Source organism: Phragmites australis, chromosome 4, assembly GCF_958298935.1.
Source record: "Phragmites australis chromosome 4, lpPhrAust1.1, whole genome shotgun sequence".
Taxonomy (NCBI): domain Eukaryota; kingdom Viridiplantae; phylum Streptophyta; class Magnoliopsida; order Poales; family Poaceae; genus Phragmites; species Phragmites australis.
In genome coordinates, this window is record NC_084924.1 from 15,510,512 (window position 1) to 15,532,106 (window position 21,595).

A 21,595-nucleotide genomic window follows, 5' to 3' on the forward strand; every position below is an offset into this window, starting at 1 on the left:
TGGGTGAAATGTGTTGTGAAGATTGATGGCGTGTGTGTGAAAAGGGTGGTTTTGATGATAATAAAACCATAAAAACTTTCTTTGGTGGAGGTGAGCACGGTAGTCCTTTAGAGAGGATCCCTCGTGGGAGTATTGGCAGTATGGAGATGTTTTTCTTGACCATGTAAGAATCGAATCGTCATACTATTGTGCTAAGGCGTCCTTGTGCAACCATACATACCTGATTATTTTAAAGGGTTTGGCCCTTCAACAATTTTTTTACAATTTTTTGATTTAAGAAATAAAAAAAATGAGAATGGTGGCCTCATGGGCTGTGGCAATGACCGATGAGTCGGGGATGGTAAAAAAAGGGTTTGAAACCATGGGTTCTATGGAGGGGTGGGTTGGTTTCTAGGATATTCTAACGGTTTGTTTGGATAAAACTAATCTCTCACGATATGTATGAATTGGAGTAGAAAAATGAACTAATCCCTCACAATCCGTATGGATTGGAGTAGAAAAATCCCTCCCAGAATATATGGATTGGAGGGAATTCTTCTCAACCCAAACAAGTTGGGATGCACTAGGGAAGCGAAGCACTCTTGCGGGCCAGTTTGGAAATGGTCTAGTTTATGAACCACTCTGACCAAGCACCGTACGGAGCAGTGCCTGTCATCCCCCATTGCTCTGTATTGCAAATAACCTCGTGTGTGAATCGGTCGTAATAGAATAATATTTCGGCTCAGAAAAAAATTTCAAGATGACGTCTACTGCCCCTGGTTGCACCCATTTAATTTTCTTCTTTGGTGCCTAATCAGTGTAAATAGGTAGGATTTGGTGGTTGCAATTTGAACTGGTTAGGAGTTTGAGACTGCGGGTGCTAATTTGAGTGATCATGGGTGCATGAGTTCATGTGCTGCTCCTCCGCTGGCACAACAACTTGGACACCCCGTCCGTGGTGATGTGCGTGGACAATGGACACCGTCGAGCTTGCTACCAGAGGCCAAAGGGGAGGTCGTCAGATTTGCGGCCGGAGGACTTCAGTCAGTCAGTCAGTCAGTTGGGGCGGCGGCGGCAAACTCAGGATGACGGGCTTGCGCAGGCGAGTGGAGGAGGCGCGGCGTGGCACGAGTAATAGAGAAAGGGAATGGGAGGTAGAAGACGGGCCCACCAACTGACAGGGGGGCAAAATAGACTATTTGCATAACTTCTCTCTCGTCTATAATCCATATATTATATTTTATTAGTTGAGTGTCCGTGTGTTCGATGAAAATAAAAATTACACAAAATGATATCAAAAATATGCAAAAACTATTGCTTACATCAATGGAGGTAATCACACGCTTGTCTTTCACCCCTAAGCGTAGTCGAGCAATGCATCCACTGACCATCCAATTGAACCATATTGTATTTGGAATTCATACCTGCAGCGAACAAACAACACTCGTAAAAACAAGGCACAACAAACAAGTAGATTGAGAGACTAAAATTTGCACAAGATAATATTATTGACCGGATAAAACATAACCTAGAAAGCAAAAATAATTTATGTAAGCAGCACAATAACAATTTATGATTTAGGTAACAGAAGCTTTATATTAGACTACGAAGGTGTACTATTCAAACATTACTATTTAATGCCATCAAACAAATTGATGCACAAATATTTTGTAGAATCATGCAATAACTCTCAAAAATATTTCTTCTAAATCCAAAATATTAACTTAACAACAGATGATAGTAATATGCCTTCATAAAATCCTATATGTCACAGCATAAAGAACACCATACAGAAGCAGAACTAGTATTTTCAATCACCAAATGCAACCAGCTGTCGGGAATGCCAAAAGTCAGCAGCTCAAAATGGTAAGCCAACTCTGCAACCCAGAGAAGTGAACAATTTTTATGGTGAATCAGCAAGCATAATGTCATTTAACACTTGTGGAAAGGACTGCAAATAATCTCATCTAGTCATCCTGGAGTCTCAATACATTAGCTAAGGTCTCAATACATGTAAAAGAGAGAGCAAAAACTTCTGAAGATCACCAGAAATTGTCAAGGCTGCTTTCCATCAATTGCTCACACCCAATACAAAGCACATGCAGTAGGAACTCATTTCGTGAACATAAGATAATCCCAAATTGCTATTCAATCAACAAAAGTCCTCACAAAAATAATTTTCATCCTTAAAATGGTGGAAACGGTTTGCATCACGCACAATAATCTCCCTTTCAGCCATCTTTGAAATAAATTTAGTTATTGTATGGCAGTCAACACAAACTCAGAGATTCTTCATCACATGAATTGTTGTTCCAGCAGGTGTCCTTATTATACCAAACACTATCGCAAGTTTCTCACTGTGACCACATACCACATCTCTTTTGCTCTTCTTTACTATCCTGGAAAACATCCTTTGTATTAGGTACATATCCTTGGAGTGCCATCTTTGAGAAAACATTCAATGCACCAATAATCTTGTCATACCAAGGATGCGACCTATCATGAGCTACAAACACATGCAATTTGTTCTTCACTTCAACCCAACTGCAAGCTGGCTCCTTCTTCATACCCTTGACCGAGTAATTTGTCCTAGTATACATATCAACCAGGCTACTGCCAATAAAAACATCGCTGCCAAACCCATTCCTGATAGCAAATCCATCCGCTTCCATGCCTCTCCTGACATCGACGGACTCTACAAAGCTTGGCAGGATACTCGATAAGGTAAACGAGTCAGGCCTAAACCCATCCCTCCACATCTTCCTGACCAAGCCCACAACTTCCTGGTGCCTCCCGTCCTCCACGTACCCCAGCACCAAAATGTTCCAGGACACTAGGTCCCTCTTGGGAATTTTGTCGAACACCTTCCGCATGCTCACCAACGAGGTTGATCTGACACCTCAACCGCTGGAATGCGAGCCTGTCCCGAGGGGCGATGATACGAATCCAGGCGTTAGTGGTGAAGCGGTCGGCGAATGCGCCGGAACGGATGGCTAGCGGTGGGGAGGGAGGGGCCGAGGGCGCGGAGGCCGACGGCAGTGTAGGAATTGAGCGTTGTGGGGAAGGAGGCCGGGATGTTAGTTGTTTTGATTACCTGCTGTGGTGATTGCAGTATGTTGCAACGGCGGCGCGGAAGAGCAGCGCAGATTTAACCGAAGAAGCCATCCTCGACCAACGGGTGGGCGGACGAGGCAGCGAACGGAGAGGCGAGCAGCAGAGCGGCAGTGGCAGCCACGGGAGAAGCGGTCAGTGATGGTGGCCGAGGCAGATCCGACAGGCACAGATGGCGGCGGGGACGACCGAGGTGGATCCGCTAGATGCAGACGGCGACCGAGCGGCAGATGAACCAAGTGGCTGGGGAGGAGCGTGTGGCGCGTGGCTAGGGGTGGATATGCCTGATCTGGATGAGAAGCATGGTGAAGGAGACCGATCTGGACGTGGATTGTGCAGAGATGCATGTTTTGAGGGAGGGAAGGACATGCCGAGACGAGAGCAAAGGTACGCGGAGGAGGCAGAACCCGGAGTCACGGACGGGAAAGAGGGCCCACTATTAAAACTCGGGGAGAGGTGGTAGGACGTAGTAGTATGAGAACTATTACGTATTTTTTAAATAGTAGAGTGTCCTCCGGTAAAAAATACCACGATATCAAAGCGTTCAGTAAAAGACCGCACACACTTTTTTTAGTGTCTTTCAGCAAAGATTGCATATTTTAAGTGTCCTGGCAAAATTTACAAAACATCTACTAACAATGCTATGTTCTTGAATGGTAGAAACAGAATTGCGATTTCACGCGTGCTCGCAGAGGACAAGACCATATGCAATAATGCCAGTACTTGGAACATTGGCATGTCTCTGTCAACAGTCGAAGACACCGGCAAGAGGCCAAAACGCAGCACCCATGCCATGCCATGCCATGAGTCTAGCTAACATCCCAAAACCCAAACAGTTTGTACCATCGATCGTGCTAGCTCTCAACTTGCTTCTCTCCTTGCGTCCTTCACGTGCCCACGACTAGGGATCAACCAGCCATCCAGCATAGTTTCATTTCACACATCAAGATAAAATTCACCGAGCTATCCATATCTAATCCATGCATCTAGATTAGGAAGATCAAACACTCCTTTTCCAAGTGCCTTCAAGTAGTGACCTTGATGCACGCATCAGCAAGCAATGCGGATGGAAATCAAATGAGCTAGGCTGAATCTATGGATAAATATTCTCCAGCACTGTTGAATGAAACTAGCTCTCAAGTTACCAGATTGTTACAACCTTACAGCACCTAGCCAGGATTCCACTACTTCCTGCCTCACACTTCCAGTTCTACTGCTACTACTTCACTTCCTGCTGTTAATTCTGGGGGCCTAGAAAAAGCACCATAAAGGTAGTAGGACTTAAGCTAGGACAACACTGAGATGGTGTTCACTCCCAGCATCGAAAAAACTGAATGCTAACATCTCTTAGCTACCTGATCGAGCTACATTGCACATCACAAACCTGAAAGTGCTGGTGTTGCCTACAAGCAAGGTGAGGCTACAACTACAACCCTGTCTCCTTGAAGCTCTTGGTGAGCCAGATGGCCGTCTCCCTGGGGGACACCTTCTCTGGGCCGAACGGCTTCAGCAGGATCCCCAGCTCCTCGTACCTCTCCTGTTGCAGCAGCTGCGCGCTGAACTCGAGCAGGCCCTCCAGAGCCTCCGCGCGCTGCTGGTATGACGTCGTGTCGAACCGCCGCTGCCTGGAGTCCGTGGAGCCACGGCTCGAAGCGACGGTGGCGTTGCGGCCCGAGGAGTCGCTCCTGTCGTTGTCGCCATCTGCGGCACGGAGTGTCTGCACCGTGCACTTGTCCTTGGTGATGGACCGGTCCACGAACAGAGGCGTGGCTGAGGCTGAGCACGAGCCGTGAGCAGATGAGGGCTTGCCGATTGAGAACAATGGATCCTCAGATGAAGCTAGTGGGAATTCAGCAATTCTGTCGATTCGAGGTGAATTCACGGAGACATCAGGGGACTCCAGCTGCTCCAAGATGCTGATGCTGTGCTTCGGTGTCTCGAATGCTGGCAATGGAAGTGATGCTCTGCAGGCCAGCTGAGTGCTTCTGTTAACTGGTGTTGTTGGAAACTGTTGGAAAGGGAAGAATAGAATTTTCAGTATTGAGAATTCATATTTTTTGCAGAGAACATAGTAGCAGTGATGTTAGGGAAACATTAAGAGCAAGCAATCTTAGTCATGGAAGCACATTCGTGGTGTAAAACCAAAATCTAAAGCATACACATTCAAAAGATTGAGGTTATGTATCTGATAGTACACTAGTAGGTTGCTGCAAGTTTTTTTTTTAATAGGCAACAAGGTTCAGTAGAACTATGACCACTAAATGGACATCAAATGAATACGATATGCACTGAAGAAATTCACAAGCCTATTGAGGATGTTATCTACAGGCTTTAACTGATTTACTGCTGGATAGGGCATACCTCACTACAATTTGATCTGTTGTAGGATGCTTGTGGAGGTTCTAGCCGATTCTTTGGAGTTGTGATTATCTTGGATGGAGTCATCTTTGGAGTCTTCATGACACTTGAGGTCCTTGATGCTAAGGTTTTACTAGTAACTTCCCCAACCTGACTGTCATCAATAGATGACTCTTTGACACTCTGTGTGGTGGTGTAATCCTTTATACTCCGAATAGAGCTGATAGAATTTCTCTCAGGAGAAGGTTTGCTAAAGGTTACTATCCTTTCATTACCAAAAGAGTTCCTCCTGCCCTTGCTTCTCAAAACAGGCTCTGTGGGAAATGTCATTCTCTTGTCACTAGGAGATTGATGGACAGGAATTATGCCGCGAGAAGGGGAAGATTTCAAATGGACTTGCAGCACATAAGGTTGTAGATGTGGATGCTTCAGTAGTTCAGCTGCCTGCTTAATACAGTGATGTAAGGATTCATATAAGTGCACAAAACATTATCTTTGATAACTGGTCTGTAAGAGGATTATAAAGTTATTACACTTGGCCTGCGCTCTGGACTTCTCCGAAGCATGCTCCTAACAAGTCCCCGACTGCTCAGTGACAAATTGTTAAAAAAACATGTTACAGTCAAATTAGAAATAAAATGAAGTAAAAGAGCAAAAGAATAACCAAGGAACTCACAATGCACCAGAATATCTTGTTGGCAAAGGTGATACTATCGACTTGGTAATCTTGTTAATAAGGGCTTGCATATCCTGCCAAATAAACAATCAAAGCAGAATTAGTTAAGCCGCAAGGTTACCTAGCTAATATGCCAGATAAGCAGTTCAAAATATGTATGTATCTTCCTAATCAGGTCTACTAAAACATTTGGTAGAGCCAAAATATGTCCCAAGCAGTACCATATGCAGCAAAAAAAAAAGGTTCAAGATGCTAAGCTAAAGCCACCAACATGAGCCAAACACAGCAAAAGTAAAGCATACATGAAGTCATTTAATACGTTAATCAATCAGCTTACTTGGATAACACATAAGCGGCTAATAAAAGAATTTTCGGAACTTACGAAAGCTTTAAATGCGGGTTTGAGTGCAGTCATTTCATACATGCAGCATCCTGAAACAGAGTGAACCTAGTATTACAGTTCAACCCATAACTGTGGAACTATGTGCATGACATTTCTTACATTTCACTGATGCCTTACCTAGTGACCAAATATCAGATCTGGTGCCATAAGGTATATCAGCAAGAAGTTCTGGGCACATATAACTTGGTGTTCCAACAACCTGCATCAGGAGCATATAGCCATATGTTGTGACTAAGAAAGTGATGGAACAGAAGCAAGTGAAGTGAAGTGTTGTAAGTGCTAACCGAGGATGCTAGATCATCAGGGGTCAATATTTTTGCAAGCCCAAAGTCACCTGCATTTTTTTAGAATGCAAATTAAATTTCACCCAAAATTATGTAACTTGCTACAAAGCATGCCTTGTACAAATGATAACTGACATACCAAGTCTTATAGTCTGATCCCTAGTAAGAAATATATTGGAGCACTGAAACAAATACAAATCAGCTTCAGAAAACATATTTCCACATGGTACAAAAACACATATGATGTACTTCAAACATAGCAGCACTACTACCTTCACATCACGGTGAAGAATGTGATTTGCATGCAAATAGTCAAGGGCCATGAGAAGCTGCACTAGCCACAGGCAAAGCCTCTGCAGAGTGAGGAAACAGTGCATGCCTTTGTAACCAGGAACAACCCAAAAACATATGAACAAAAATAAAGTCACGAACTGTACCTCCTCCGAAAAGTGGGTACCATTAGCTCTTTTAATAGCTTGAGCCCTGGAAAAAAGAAGAACGTGTTAGTGGTAAAAAAAAGTTCACAAAGTTCGGACGATGGAACTACGAACATCATATTTCACCTCAGAGAGATACATACATGTCTCCTCCCTCACAATACCCTATAACAATGCAAACGTAGCAACCCTGAAATTGAAACATAAAGTGAAAAATGATGTAAAATAATTCTGTCATACTACCAACTTTGTCCAAAATACAAGTTAATGAGTTTAGGGAAGTCGTATGCAAGCTTTTATTTCAAAGTTGGTAGGTATTATATACTTGATGCATCAATTCCTTATCCTATTTACTCTTGCTAACCTTATTCACCCATGAATCCTCGTATTCTACAATGAATGGATTCCTCACTGTAGCAATGAGTTGCATCTGCATTGATATTTCATTTTACGTCAGTGCACAAATAACATCGTTATTAAAAAGCAAAATATCTCTTAAGTTCAGATCTCGGTTGGGGAAAAAGCTAAGCAATATCATCATCATGAACACACTAGTTTGTGGGAAACCAAACCCTGGCAAAAACTAATCATTTTGTACCAGGAGTTGACCTGCACAAGCCATTTTGGGTGAACAAAAGACACTGTGTGAATCATAACTAGGCACAAAATGATCCATGCAAAGCAGTAGCTACCTACCTCCTGGTGGGCAGATTGGCGAGTGCGGTCTGTCTGCCGCGCAAGCCGGATCTTTTTCAACACATACCTGCAAGTTCAGACTTCCAATGATCAAGATGGACTAAAGATGTTGATACAAAAAGGTGAAAGCAATGTGGTGGTCTCACTTCTTCTTCTCCACCTTGTGTCTGACTAACAGGGCAGAACCAAATGCCCCTTTACCGATCTGTTCCAACACCTCGTATTGATCCATGGCTGTCTACGTTCAGCAAGATTTTTTTTGTCCTTCTGTCCTGAAAAGAAAATACAATAAATCAACATAAATTTCGTCAGCATTTCTGTGTTTTGGACTGAACAAAAGCAAACTTACCCAAAGAAAAACTCAACTTTAGAGCGCCAAAATCAATTTTTTGTTCTGACCATCAATAAATTTGACTTAAAACAAGTGCATTTAAGCATTCTACAGCTTCATTGTTACTGCAGTAGCATAACTCATGCTACTGAAATCTAGACTAGTACTAAAAACAATCACATAACTGAACTTCAAAGCCCTAATAGCGACAAATTTTCAGTGGGGATACTATGGTGCCAAAATTGCCGACAGCGGCAAATGAAGAGGAGGAAAATGTAGCTCAGAATAAAATTCTTAAGGAAAATGCCGCCACGTGATGCAAATGCAATGCGCTTTGTGACAAAACTAGCCGACAAAACTGAATAGTTCCATTTTCTTAGAGGATAATGTGAAGCTTTGAACCCCAAAGGCCAACATAAAGAACACACAAAAATGCTGAAGATTTGGAGCGAAATGCTGAACAGCAAGAGCTCATAACTCGAAGCAAAAAAAAAGGAAAACGAACATCTAAACAAGAAGGAATTGTGCTCCAAAAAGCAGAAAATTCATGACTACTCGCAAGTTCCTAGAGAAAATTTGGAGCGAAATGCTGAACAGCAAAAGCACCTATGTAAATCCCATGTGAGCCTCCAACACCAATTCCAAGAGCACACCAAAGTCACCACACAAAAAAAATCTACAAGAAGCCCCAGGAAACTGTGCGCGCGAAATTGGAGCAATGTCACAGTTGCAGAGAAAGAACTGAAACCCAAAAATGAAAAGAAGGACAAGCAAAAGGCTTCAAAACTCACCAAAACCTCCGAACGCCAGTTGCAAACTCCAAGAACTAACCAAAATAGCTCAAGAAGCCCCCTCCCGGAGCAACCGTCCCGACTGGGGCCAATGCAAGAAGCGGAAGGGAAGGAGGAGAAATCTTTGAGGGTGTTCACCTTGCACACAGATCTCGCCTCATTTTATCAGAGAGACAGACCGGGGGTTGCGCGGAGCGAGTTCAAATTCGCCGAATGCTTTGAAGCCCTAAAAACAATTATATGGCCGAAAAGGTGAAGAGGGGAGGGCCAGACCGCTAGAGAGGAAAAGCATTCCGAGGGGGAGGAGAGAGAGGGCAATGGAAACTGTAGAGAGAGAAAATGACAGGAGAAGTGGCGAGAGAAAGGAGGCGGGCGGTGATGTGCTGTTGATGTAGGATTGTGGAAACAAAACAGGGGTCGTGTAGGCCCGGTTTGGATTGTGGATTTTGATTTTAAAAGAAGCTAAAACAAATGAAAAGTGATTTTCACAATCTAACTCTTTTTATTATAATTCACAATTTATCTTCCATCAGCTTTTAAAGATTATAATTATAGAAGATACGAGAGTTTCACTAAAGTTTGAGATAAATTACCAACTATTGCCATTACACAACCCCCTCTCGCTCCCCTCCTGTCATCCCTGGTCCCTCTCCCTTGACTCTTGTCTCGACTTGCTCTCGCATGGAACAGAGAAGAGGAATGGAGTTTTTAGTTCTCTTATACCTTCTGTTTCAATTCCTAGAATAGTAGTTTAAGACGCATAAATTACAACAGAATAATATTATAGTCATATCTCGATTAAGATTACAACAATATAGCATGCCAACACAAAAAGGTCATATATCATAGGATTCACTATATCCACGGCCGACCGGCCAAAAGAAGGAGCCTATACTGGAACATAACAAGATAGCGCAATGCCACAAACAACTTGGCTACGGACATCGCCTTAGTCTTCTACTCATCATCCCCATCCTGAGCGAGATCATACTCCGGCTCTTTATCTGAAAGCAAAAAAGGTTGAATACGGAAGGTACTCAGTAAGTTCAAACTCTACTTTAAGGGATTTGATAGATGCATAAGGAGAGTAATCAAGGATAAAGCCATATTGCTATAGTTTGGGCGTGAAGCCAATTTTATATACAATGTGAATTAAGACGTATCACACAATCCAAAGCATTTGAACAAAAACTAGGTTTGATTAATATTAAAGGGGTTTGTTGGCCCTGGAGAAAACTATTCATTCCCAAGTAGTTCCCATCTTTTAAGCCGGTCGACATCTAGTCCTAACCAGTTCAATGGCTCACAGCCGATTGTTACCAAAACACGGGCACATATCCCACTCACACATCAAGGAGTATGCACATCACCCGTCTAACCATTGTGTGGTCGTAACTTCGTATATCCATGACTGTGCGAATACAATTATTCAAATAGATTAACACTCCGCAGAGGTGTACAACTTTACCCACACAATACGCTCAGTCCACAATAACCATCGTGGTGGGGCGAATCAATGAGACTCCTCACCCATCCTTCCTTGCGAACTCCCACTTACGAAATGCACCAAGGGCTCTTGGACTTCACAAACAATGGCCTTTGACTAGATCACAAGCCTCACAAAGAGGACTTGGTCCACAAGCCTCACAAAGAGCACTTGATCGCCTCTTAATTCCTGCTACTCTCAGCTCTCCGAGTGGTTTATCCAACTTGGTCAAAAAAGATGAAGGGCCAAACCCTTTATCGTAATCAGGGATATGTGATTGCACAAGGGTAGCTTAGCACGATGGCACAACAATTCGATCCTTACATGAGGGATATGTGGTCAGGGCAAGCATCTTCATACTAGCAATCCTCCCTTCATAAGGGATGCTCCCCAAAGGACTACCTTGCTCACCTCCGCCAAAGTAGGTTTTCATGGTTTTATTATCACCAAAACCACCCTTTTCACACACACGCCACCAATCTCCACAACACATTTCACCCATTTGAAAAAGCAAGTGATCATGATAATAAGTGAATAAGTGCTCTTCGAAGAGAGATGCTTCTCCAAAGAGAGCGGAGTAACCAAGCCTAAGCATGCTAGTATCAAGGCGGCATCCATACATTATTATATTTATTGATGGAAAAAATCTAACTTTATAATGGCACATGGCATTTTAGTAGACAAGGTATAATTTAAACAAAGTAGGGTATAACTACTACAACACTTAAAATAAGCAATATAGCATGCAAGCATACATCCATCATATTTTTAGTTGTTATGTTTACTAATTGCAATCATAGGATCAACATGATCGAAGAGTTAGAACTTGCCTTCTTCAAGGTCTTCTTCGTGTTTTGCCTTCCTTGTAGTTTGAACTCCTCGTTGTATAGGTCCTGCACTTCGGTTCCTTTTTCTCCAAATGCTTCTTTGAGCTCTTCTTCTAGATTACGCAATCTAACCCCGAAAAACAAATAAACAACTAAGAAACAAACCAACACAAAACTAGATAAAACCAATTAAACTCCAAAGCAAAAGAAGAATACCATAGCTAGCAAACCAGCTCGGGCATCGGGTTTTAGAGGGGTAGACTCTACCGCTATCTATTGCTATGTGAATCTGAAGTATGAAAACTAGGCATTTGTTATCCAGCAAAAACCAAATCAAGTTAATGTTCTAAATTATTATGTTACCCGAAAGAAAACTTGATCAAATAATTATAACTAACTAAATATGATTCTACAATATAGCTAGTAATGTGGTAGTTACTAGGGTTCACTATGTGTTGGTGTGTGCATGTGTGCTGGTATGTTTTTGAGAACTAGGGTTAGACGTCCTAATCAAGGTTATCTCTTTTAATTGTCTAATATCTATATTTAATTACTATGTAATTAATTACTAAGTAAACTATTATTTGTTTCTACTAAGGTTATATTTAAAGACCAATACAAGATTAAACAAGTTAATCTACTTTAAAAGCTATTTAGAACTAGCCTAAAGGTCAGTTATGACTCATGACAAAACTACCCAAATCTAAACAAATTCAAATGGACTCTAAACAATTATCAAACTAGGACAAATGGATAGGTTGTGATTTTAGATGAATTTAGGCAAAAGTGTCAATGAAATCAAAGTTGAAACAGAGGATTTATGGCCTTCGAAAGGTAGATTGGGAGAATTAAATCTAGAAATTAAAAAGAGAACAATATTTCATGGGAATTTCTCTGGATTTTTGGATAAATAATTTCTAATTAACGAAAATGGAATTTTTCCATGACTTACACATGGGCCCAGGACCCACGGTCAATGGTCAACTATTGACCTAGTCAATGGTTAACAGTCCAAGGACTATTCCGTGGACTCAATCCACAATGTCGTGGATCAGGGCCAAGTCCAGAGGGTAGTCCAACGTGGACTAAGCCACATGGTCCACTTGCTTGAGGGGATTAGGGCAATAGTTCCCTTGCCCCAAATTCAACGGTGGAGACGGCGGTAGATTCCTCGTCAGTGACGGTATACCAATGACGAAACTCATCATGATCTACCCTAGGGGCTCTACTCGGTGCATTGAGCAAGACGGTGTGGGTTTTTGTGATCGATGATGATCTAGAATGATGGTGCAAGCTCCCTAGAGTTGGTGAACATGGTGGCGCAGGGGACACCATGCAACAATGTCAAATTGGTCCTCACGAGGTGAAGTGCATATGCAATAAGCCAAAACTGCACTATATCCCGTGCTCCCATATCTTCACCGCTTGCAGGGACATAGGCGGCATCGACGGATCACAATACGTATCACCCTACTTCACGATCGATACATTGAGGAGCACATGACTTCCAAAGATGCGTTCCTTCGACATCGGAAGCAGCTACAAAGTGATTGAGGGGCCTAAGTGGGTACCTTATCCCAGAGCACAACGCACGGATCATGGGAGGTCTAGAGCCACGAGGCTGCAAGGTGACATGGATGCAGCAGATGCTGTTGATGGCCTACGTAAGTGCAAAATATGCAAACAATCTGGCCATGACAGGAGGACTTGTTCGACCCGGTGGTAAACTATCAGGCTATGACTGAGCTTTATTGTATTAGAGTTGTTGCAATTTTTTTATGAAGTTAATTGCAGACATGGTTTGTATTGTAATTTGTTATTTACCTATTAGTTGTTGGACCTATTTTGTAATAGCTGCTATCTTACGTTGTTTTTTTATTGAACCATGAGGCTTGAAATCATTGGCATGGCTCACGTTCATCTTCCCGAGGTTCTTTAGCTACAGTATGATGAGAACAACAGGGGAAGGATGATTTTCACAGGGCAATAGGTACAACAATAATATGTGATTTCCAATTGCCCTCATAACTCGGTACTTACTCAATAAATGTATTGGATACCTTTGTAGTTGGTTCCGTTGCGTTCCAGGAGTGTGCGCAAGATTAAGGAGTTAGACCCACGATTCCACGAGCCACTCGCACGGGCAAGACTACTACCGTTCGCTCTCATGATGGTTGGAGCTCCCATGGAGGGTGGTGGCAGGACTCCCCTCCCGCCGATTGAGGTGTCACTGCTCATAGGCCTCGTCGACCGCTAACGTCCTGAGACGCACATGTTCCACTTTTCTTGTGGAGAGATGACCGTAACTTTGTAGGACGTGGCCATGTTTATCGGGCTGCCAATCGGGGGCACCCCGTTAGTACTTTTGTGACCAGCAAAGGAGCAGTGGAAGAATTATATTCAGGCCAGGTAATTATTTGTTATGTAATGCACTTCATATGTTCTAGTGTTATTCATGCTTCATTAAGTCTCTGCATCTTGTAGGTTTGGTGTGCAATATGACATGAAGGATGTTGGGCTCTCCATGTCATGGATTCATGGGCTACCACAGTTCGGTCCATGCCCACTGGATATGGACGAGGCTACAATTATATAGTATTATGAGGTGTACTTGTACATCATGCTGGGAGACATCATGTTCTGCAACACGGTAGACGATTATGTACTTTCTCATATTGCATGGTTAGCGGGTCAGCTCGCGTAATATCCCTACGAGCCGACATCTTACAGTTGGGGATCTGCTGTGTTGGCTGCTACATACAAAGGATTGTGCGCCGCAACCCGGCGGTCAAAGAAGATGGGCTCTATTTCAGGCTGCCTACACCTTTTACATCTCTAGAGCTGGGAATACCTCCCGGTTTGTTGACCGTGGGTGAGCAAGAGCTACTATCCAGTCTCCATCTCCGATGGCGTTGCAGATGACATGAGGCCTATGATGGGTATCGGTGGATTCATACCAGACTGAGATGGATTCACCAGCAAGAACATAGTAACTACTCCTGGATGGTCAGTGACCTGGATGCCCTCAGCACCGATCTCGTGGAGTGGGATCCATGGCGTATGGAACGAGTGGCCGAAATTGTGACCGGATGCCTCATCGCATCCTCTTGTTTTCGTGACTCGGACTTATGGATGACAAGATGCTTCTTGCTGTATATGAACAATGTGGAAGTGTATTCTCTCGAGCGTGTAAAGAGGCAGTTTAGTCACCGATAGTTGGTGACAGTACCTCCCCCACGAGACGCTGGTCGGGCGTATGAGTAAGTGTGTTATTGTATGTACCATTATTACGTTAGGTGATCCATGTTACGAAATTATAACTGTTTATGTCACGTACAGGAGGAGCGCACAGGGGAACGCAGGCACGCATGACTAGTCTGAGATTAATGCGGAGAACATAAACAGGTGGATGGAGTCAGGCGTAGTGGATGTCGTCATTCCCGCGGGACAGTACGACGACGGCACGTACTGGAAGTACCTTTTTTGGTATCGTTCCCGCACGCGTGCCACCTTACTCAGCGAACTCGTACCGCTGGTCCCCAGACCCTTCCCCGAGGATCATGCCTGTCTTCTTCATGTGGTGGTAAGTGATGCTGTACTTCTAACGATTTTCATTAGTTACACATCCGTATTACTGACGTGACCCTCATCAAATACAGACCAAAGTGGGGTACGAAATGCATACGCAGGCGAAGCAAGCATGTGGGGAAACAAGTGGGTCATCAACGCGGAGGTATCAGAACCCTCTCCGGGACTACATGAGGACGAGAGGGTTTCGCTTGTTGTCCGCATTACATGGTCTAGGTGGTTGTGCCCACGTTCGAGGGGGTACGACGTACCAGCCATGGACCCATTCCGTGCCTCCCACAACAAGCGCTCGTCCAGATCCCGTGAGGCACAATCACTGGAGGCACCTTCGTTTGTGGCCCATCATGTGACACGTTCTTGTGCTGAAGCCGAGGAATTCATGGAGGCTCCTAATCCCGAGCAATGTACACTGCATTTCCAGCCCCCTCAGTGGTTACAACCTCCTCAGACTATGTAGACACCTCCACTAGTAGTATCAACTCATCACGAGGACGTGATTGACTACACGTAGCAGATGCCAACCTGGAGCGGCACACCAGATTTTGACTGGGCTGCTACATTGCATGTGGGCAGCTTCACTGAGCTACTAAGTGACCAGTACCCCAATATCCCGATGCACCTAGGGGTTCATAGTGGTACCAGCATGATGAGACTTCGGTAATTCAGACTCCATCGGAGCATGTACTACTGGTGTCCACACTTCCGCATAAGGATCCTACATCGTGGTACATGCAGGGCCGAGTTAGCGATTCTAGATACACGTTCGGTGAAGGTGCAACACGATATGACGACGATGATGATGAGTAAGGGCACACGTGGCAGGGGCCAGCGCAGGTCGCTGGGATGAGAGCCACACACCCGCCAGACGTTTACACTCCTGGGGATTGCGTGCAGCGTCGTCGTCGTTAATGAGACAGTACAATTGTTCGGTGCACTTGCACTTGTTAATGACACATGTGTTATTCACTACATTGTGTACTGATCTGTACTGTGTCTTATGCGCTGTAGTGTTAAAGTAATTATATTTAATTTACATAATATTTGTCAAATAATTAGGACACATAACTTATTTATGAGTTACTTATTAAGCATTTGTATATATTAATTATGATATTTAATACTTGTTTAATGCTTATTAAATAATCAGCGATTCGTGCTTTGGTGCAGTCTGCAGAGCAAAAACGTTGAGTCAAAGATCAATACATATATGGTGGGATATTCTAGTACATGCTATCCATGAACACCTACAATGATCAATATAGCACTAAATGCCTCCTTGCAGATTGTGCATGGAGGGAAGGATCATCCCTTCAATGAGAGCAACCTAATCCAAACTGTGTCCAAATTGCATGCAAGATCGCCCTGTTCTGCGTTGACCGCTCCTCTCCTACATGTAACAACCGACGACCTTAGGGCCCTCTTGCACGAGCATTGCCAAATATATTTCAGGGTGTGCGAACTAGCCGACCATCCTTCTGTGCTAAGTTTCTGTATGAGGTAAAGAAGGATGACGATATTGCCCGACCAGTATGCATCCCACATACAGGTTCGTCATTTTCTATTTGGTCACCCTACTTATCTTATTATCATTGATTCAAATGCTCCTCTTCTGCATTAGGCGTTCCCAGAAGACGCAGAGTTGATCAACAAAGAAATCCCACACTTCTTGGTGATGCATATGCTCTTCGGCGGGGGTGTGATACCTGGTTTGCGTAGAAGACGACGAAGATCAACGAACCTAAGGGGTACAAGAGTGCCCTCTACTATTCTACCTGAAAATGACGAGGCTGATGCAGATTATGATTTCATGCCACCAATATCTCAACGTTCCACCAGCCATACAGGAGAAGGTTCAACGAACACTACAAGAGGACGTTCACACACCACATCGACATGGTTTCCAACCAACAACGAAATAGGACGTGCTCCTACCGTGATAACTCAAGATAACAACAACGACGATTTCATACCACCTCGACTCCTCTCTCCGAGGCCTCCATCTCCGGAGGATCGTGATGACCATGAAGATAATGTTAGATTTCCTTGTACCCGTCCTCACAACTTCCAACCACCACCTTGGAGACGATAACCATTTTACCCTGATAGCCTTGACTGACACAACTGTCATTCTTTCGCTAATTTATGTCGTCACTTTTCACCGTCATCTTGAGATGATCAATGATACAAGGGTTAATGTTGTGCATGTTCAAACATACCTAAGTGTTAAGGCTGCCTGCCGCCTTAGAGACTACATGCTTTCTTTCTCACGTACTTTGAAATGTACAGTTAAATTAGCAAATAATTTCAAATTTGTTGAAAGTTAGCAATTACATGAAATAACAATACACTGGTAAATAATTTTAAATTTTGTTAAAATTTTCCAATTATATGATGTGCCAACACACCGGCATAAAATGACAGTTAAATTAGCAAATAATTTCAAATTTAGTTGAAAGTTGCCAATTACACGAAATAACACCATGCCAGTATTAAATGACAGAATGAAGCCGCAGCTAGCCATGATCATATTTGGCAATTACATAAAATAACAACACGCGCAAGAAAAAACAATTCTGTCAAGAAATAGGCAATTTCGGCACACGGTGTGCCGAAAACCGCACTTTTGCCCGTATTCGGCACATCGTGTGGTAAATACAGGTGATTTTTGGTACACGATATGTCGAATATGGACAACAGTGCTGTATTTGGTACACAGTATGCCAAAAATGCCTTTTTCAGTACACCGTGTATCGAAAATGAATTTTTATATACCGTGTACCGAATACGGATGCTAAATTTATAAATACGACTATATATTATCTATTTCGATAAATATACTCATATATATTATCTAATTTTAGATTTTTGCTAGCTGGTACCATGGTCAGGCAACAACGTACGTATCGCTCCCGTATCAGGAGTGATTTTTAATCGATATTGTATACGTACGTACTGGAAGGTGTCCATTGTTCCATCCTGATCTTGTCGTTTGCATCGCTTTTGAATGCGTATCTGGGCTCCAAATAAAGACACACACACACGTCTCGAAGGAGGATACTAAATTTGTAATGCGTATCTTGGAAAGACACGTTAGCTTTGGATGCCATTTTAACTTGTCGTATACACAAGCATTGTATGTACCAGTGCACAACATTGTAGTACCCACCGTGTTTTACGTGGTATATATCTTTACGTATCTTTTCTTCGTACGAAGACTGTAGAGCAAACGCAGTGTGTGTGTGGAGTCAATTGATGGATCGGAGGACGTGCACGAGATGATGGCCGGCCGGGTACAAGGCTGTTGGGTATAGCCTTCTGTTTGTCATCTTGTTCTTTCTCTGTGCTGCATCTCTTCTCCTCCGGTCTCTATCCTCTGCTCGTGGTTCCACGCGCACGGATGTTTCTCTCGCCCTGCTTAGCAACAGTCTTAGACCTGTACTTCTGCTTCCTTTATGGCCAGAGCCAGCCATCTTCTAGGGCCAACATCACATAGTATTTAGCTGAGAAAAGCAATTGTTAGTGGAAGCTCACCTCTTGAGTCCGAGCAGTTGCCCAGAGTAGATGGACGGTAACAGCAGGTGGTACGTAACAGCAGACGTTCATCAAAAACGAACTTAGAGGCCTCATCTGTATAGATTGAAATTGGGAGGCAATTCTTAAGGGGCGGATATTTTTTTTTTGGCTTTTTTACATTGGAAGAGCTTCACAAGATGGTAAAGGTTGAATTCCGTCTTAAAGCACATGGGATAACACTCTCTTTTAGAGAATGGATGCCATCTGATGTACCAATCCTCTATTATCAACTACACAAAGTTTGGGTGCATGTTTCTATAATACCACCTGCGTACCGATACAATTTGACCATTTGGGTCATTGGCACAATATTTGGCTCTTCACATGAAATTGACATGAAATGCCTTCGGAGACGAGGCATTGTTCGTATGTAGGTGGCCATGATGGACTCCAATATGCTTCTGGTTAAAACGGATATAGTTTTTGGTCTTGATGGGTATAAAATCACTTTTGCTTTGGAAGATTCGAGCTTTGTCGTCGATGATGGTTCAAATGCTCCACCTTTCGTTGGGGATTTTAATGATGATGACAACGACTTTCTCAATGATAATGATGATCATACCAAGGGGTCGGATGAACAGTCAAAAAATCAAAAAAGAATGAACCTCCCAACTCAGATGAAGCTACACACAATGCAGCCCTTATGCAGGTCGCCAAAACCACGAAGATGTCCTCTAGGCAGATGGAACATGAGGAACGGTGTTTACTGAGCCTATCATCACTCCCACAGCTGCCGAGTCATATCGTGGTTACCCCTTTGAATCCAAGACTCCGACACATTTCAGCACGGCCATGCAGCGTTGAAACTAATGCAGCTACTTCCACTATGTGAAAAAGGGATATTGGTGACGGGTGATAACATTAATGGGTGACGGGTACCGTACTCGTCACCTTGAATGCGTCACTGATGACTAGTCATTGGTAACGGGTACGGACCCGTCACCAATGATGCACAAAGGTGACGTCACCTATGATGCACAAAGGTGACGTCACCTATGATGCACAAAGGCGACATCACCTATGACCGTCTCCCATGTGTTGGGGAGAAATTTATAGGTGACGAGTGAGCTTTTCACCCGTCACTTATATTTATAATAAGTGACGGGTAACTAACTTACCTGTCACTTATAGATTCCTATCACCGTCTCCCATGTGCTGGGGAGAAATTTATAGTGACGGGTGACTCCTACACCTGTCATTTATGTTCTTTATAAGTAACGGGTAGCTATGTTACCCGTCACTTATGGCTTTCACCCATGTACTGGGAGAAGGACATAAGTGACGGGTAGACATTTTACCCGTCACTTATGTTTCTCTTGCTCGGTAGGAATGAGCTGTTTCCTGACTGCATCCTGGAATATAGCCAGGATTTGGCAGCTGTCTTCTCTCTGCAAACAATAGCAACGCATCCAAATACATATTGACAAACACACTTGTAGGAGTACTCACTTCATCACAGAAATGCAAATATTACAAAGTTCAAATATATTCATTATAGAATCACAAATGTTACAAAGTTCCGATCAACTCATAATTACTTAAGACTTCACAACTTAAGGCTTCTATAGTGGAACTCGCTTTGTGGGCTGATAACGTCAGACACCATGAACTCAACGATTCGTCGTCGAATATCCGGGAGTGCACCGGCGTCAAGAAACATACACTTGTATTGCTGCATAATTTAATGCATAACCAATGTCATGTTATCAGAATTAAACTAATTACCAAGATTAGTTATGAATAATCTTGTATTGAACTTACATCGGGGGATTTGATATTCTTTGCTCGGAGAGTGAGGAGTATGTTCCACGCAACATAGAATCCACAGGTGTTGTTCGGTGGTTGTTGGTGGCACTGCTGAAAAGAAACTTTACTGTTAGATGAAAAGAGAAAAAAATAGCAACAGAGAATATTTGGTAATTTGTTTGGTAGCACTTACCGCGTACCCGGTCTTGTGTGTCAGCCTACGACCGGCTTTCGCGTCGTAGTCAGATTGAGCTCGAAGGTACTTGTCGAAAGCCCTGCATAAAGAGGGATCGATTATAGAGCCTTTGAATGTTAGAAAAGTTTAATATGCGAACTAAGACAGGTAGAACTTACGTGTCAAGGAGTTATTTTACAACGCTATAATCACGCGATCTAAGTTTGCCTTTTGCAGATGTTGGTCTTGACGAGTCGACGTAAAACACCAAGTCCCACTCGAGGCAAATGTTAAGTACGATCCAATGGCCACCAGTGTTGTGGGCGCCCATCAGGTACTTCACTTTTGAGTATTGTTGCATTGCCCTGGCCACATGATTCACAGCGTAGTTGGGGTGAAGTTGGATGACCGATATTGTAATGGCCTCAGGGTTAAGAAATGTGACGGGATCCTTATTCTTCCTTGTTTCTTTCATCAAGTGTCTACAGATAAGGACACAGTTAGATTCAAGTCTTAATGGTATTAATTAATGAATATCCAGTATCAAGGGACTTACAATGTGAAGATCCGTAATAACGATACGTCAAGGCCATCAAGGTTGAAGAGGTCGTATAAGTCATAAAACCCACAATGAAGTAGCCGTCTTGATCACTTAAGAAGTGTCGTCATTTGTACTGTACGACTATGGATTGATCATTGCTGTCTCTATAAGCCTGTACATAGTAATTATGCAGGTTGATACATGCTATTCCCACCCTTGCTATCTCATATACCGTCATCAAGGGCTTTCCATATTTGAATTTCGTGTTGGCCTGAGTCCACACTGGTGCAATGTCCGTATACTTCTTCACCGGTACAATGGACTTCGACTTTGCCAGTACAATGGCCTTCGACATCTCCGACAGGGGCTTCTTAGTGTCTTTCTTCTAGACCTCCTTTTACTTCTTCTTTTTTGGGCTCTCTGGGGGAGACGATATTGGGTCTGGAAGCAAGGCTGTCGGATGCGGAGGAGAATGCGGTGAAGTAGGCTTCTTTGGAGGAGGAGGTGACCGGCGCGGTGGTGGTGCACTTAGAGCTCGTCAAGACTGGGATGCACTAGATACCACGATGTTGCCTCTCTTCCACTGGATCCTT

General features: G+C 43.3%; 1 protein-coding gene across 3 annotated transcripts; it reads right to left on the reverse strand.

Annotated features, from left to right (window-relative positions):
* Positions 1-3,942: 3,942 nt before the first annotated feature.
* LOC133915808 (serine/threonine-protein kinase Nek2-like) lies at positions 3,943-9,406 on the reverse strand. Of its 3 annotated transcripts, none has more exons than XM_062359132.1 (15): positions 9,205-9,406; positions 8,091-8,216; positions 7,945-8,011; positions 7,613-7,678; positions 7,392-7,438; positions 7,249-7,294; positions 7,084-7,164; positions 6,951-6,993; positions 6,812-6,861; positions 6,645-6,726; positions 6,507-6,556; positions 6,125-6,198; positions 5,982-6,033; positions 5,452-5,892; positions 3,944-5,098 (listed from the first exon to the last, which is right to left on the reverse strand). In XM_062359132.1, the coding sequence occupies exons 2-15, from the start codon at positions 8,174-8,176 to the stop codon at positions 4,517-4,519; spliced, it is 1,767 nt and encodes a 588-aa protein (XP_062215116.1). In that variant the 5' UTR covers positions 8,177-8,216; positions 9,205-9,406; the 3' UTR covers positions 3,944-4,516. The 3 variants fall into 3 exon arrangements, with proteins under 3 accessions (XP_062215117.1, XP_062215116.1, XP_062215115.1); XM_062359131.1 differs by having other exon boundaries at positions 9,067-9,406; XM_062359133.1 differs by lacking the exons at positions 7,613-7,678; positions 7,945-8,011; positions 8,091-8,216; positions 9,205-9,406 and having other exon boundaries at positions 3,943-5,098; positions 7,375-7,402.
* Between the last annotated feature and the right edge of the window lie 12,189 nt (positions 9,407-21,595).

Coding starts and splice junctions, on each gene's coding strand:
- LOC133915808 (XM_062359132.1), bottom strand. CDS start 8,176: ATGGATCAATACGAGGTGTTGGAACAGATCGGTAAAGGGGCATTTGGT. Junction 7,165..7,248: donor GTACCCACTTTTCGGAGGAG/GTACAGTTCGTG, acceptor CTCACTCTGCAG/AGGCTTTGCCTGTGGCTAGT. Junction 5,099..5,451: donor ACAGATCAAATTGTAGTGAG/GTATGCCCTATC, acceptor CCTTTCCAACAG/TTTCCAACAACACCAGTTAA.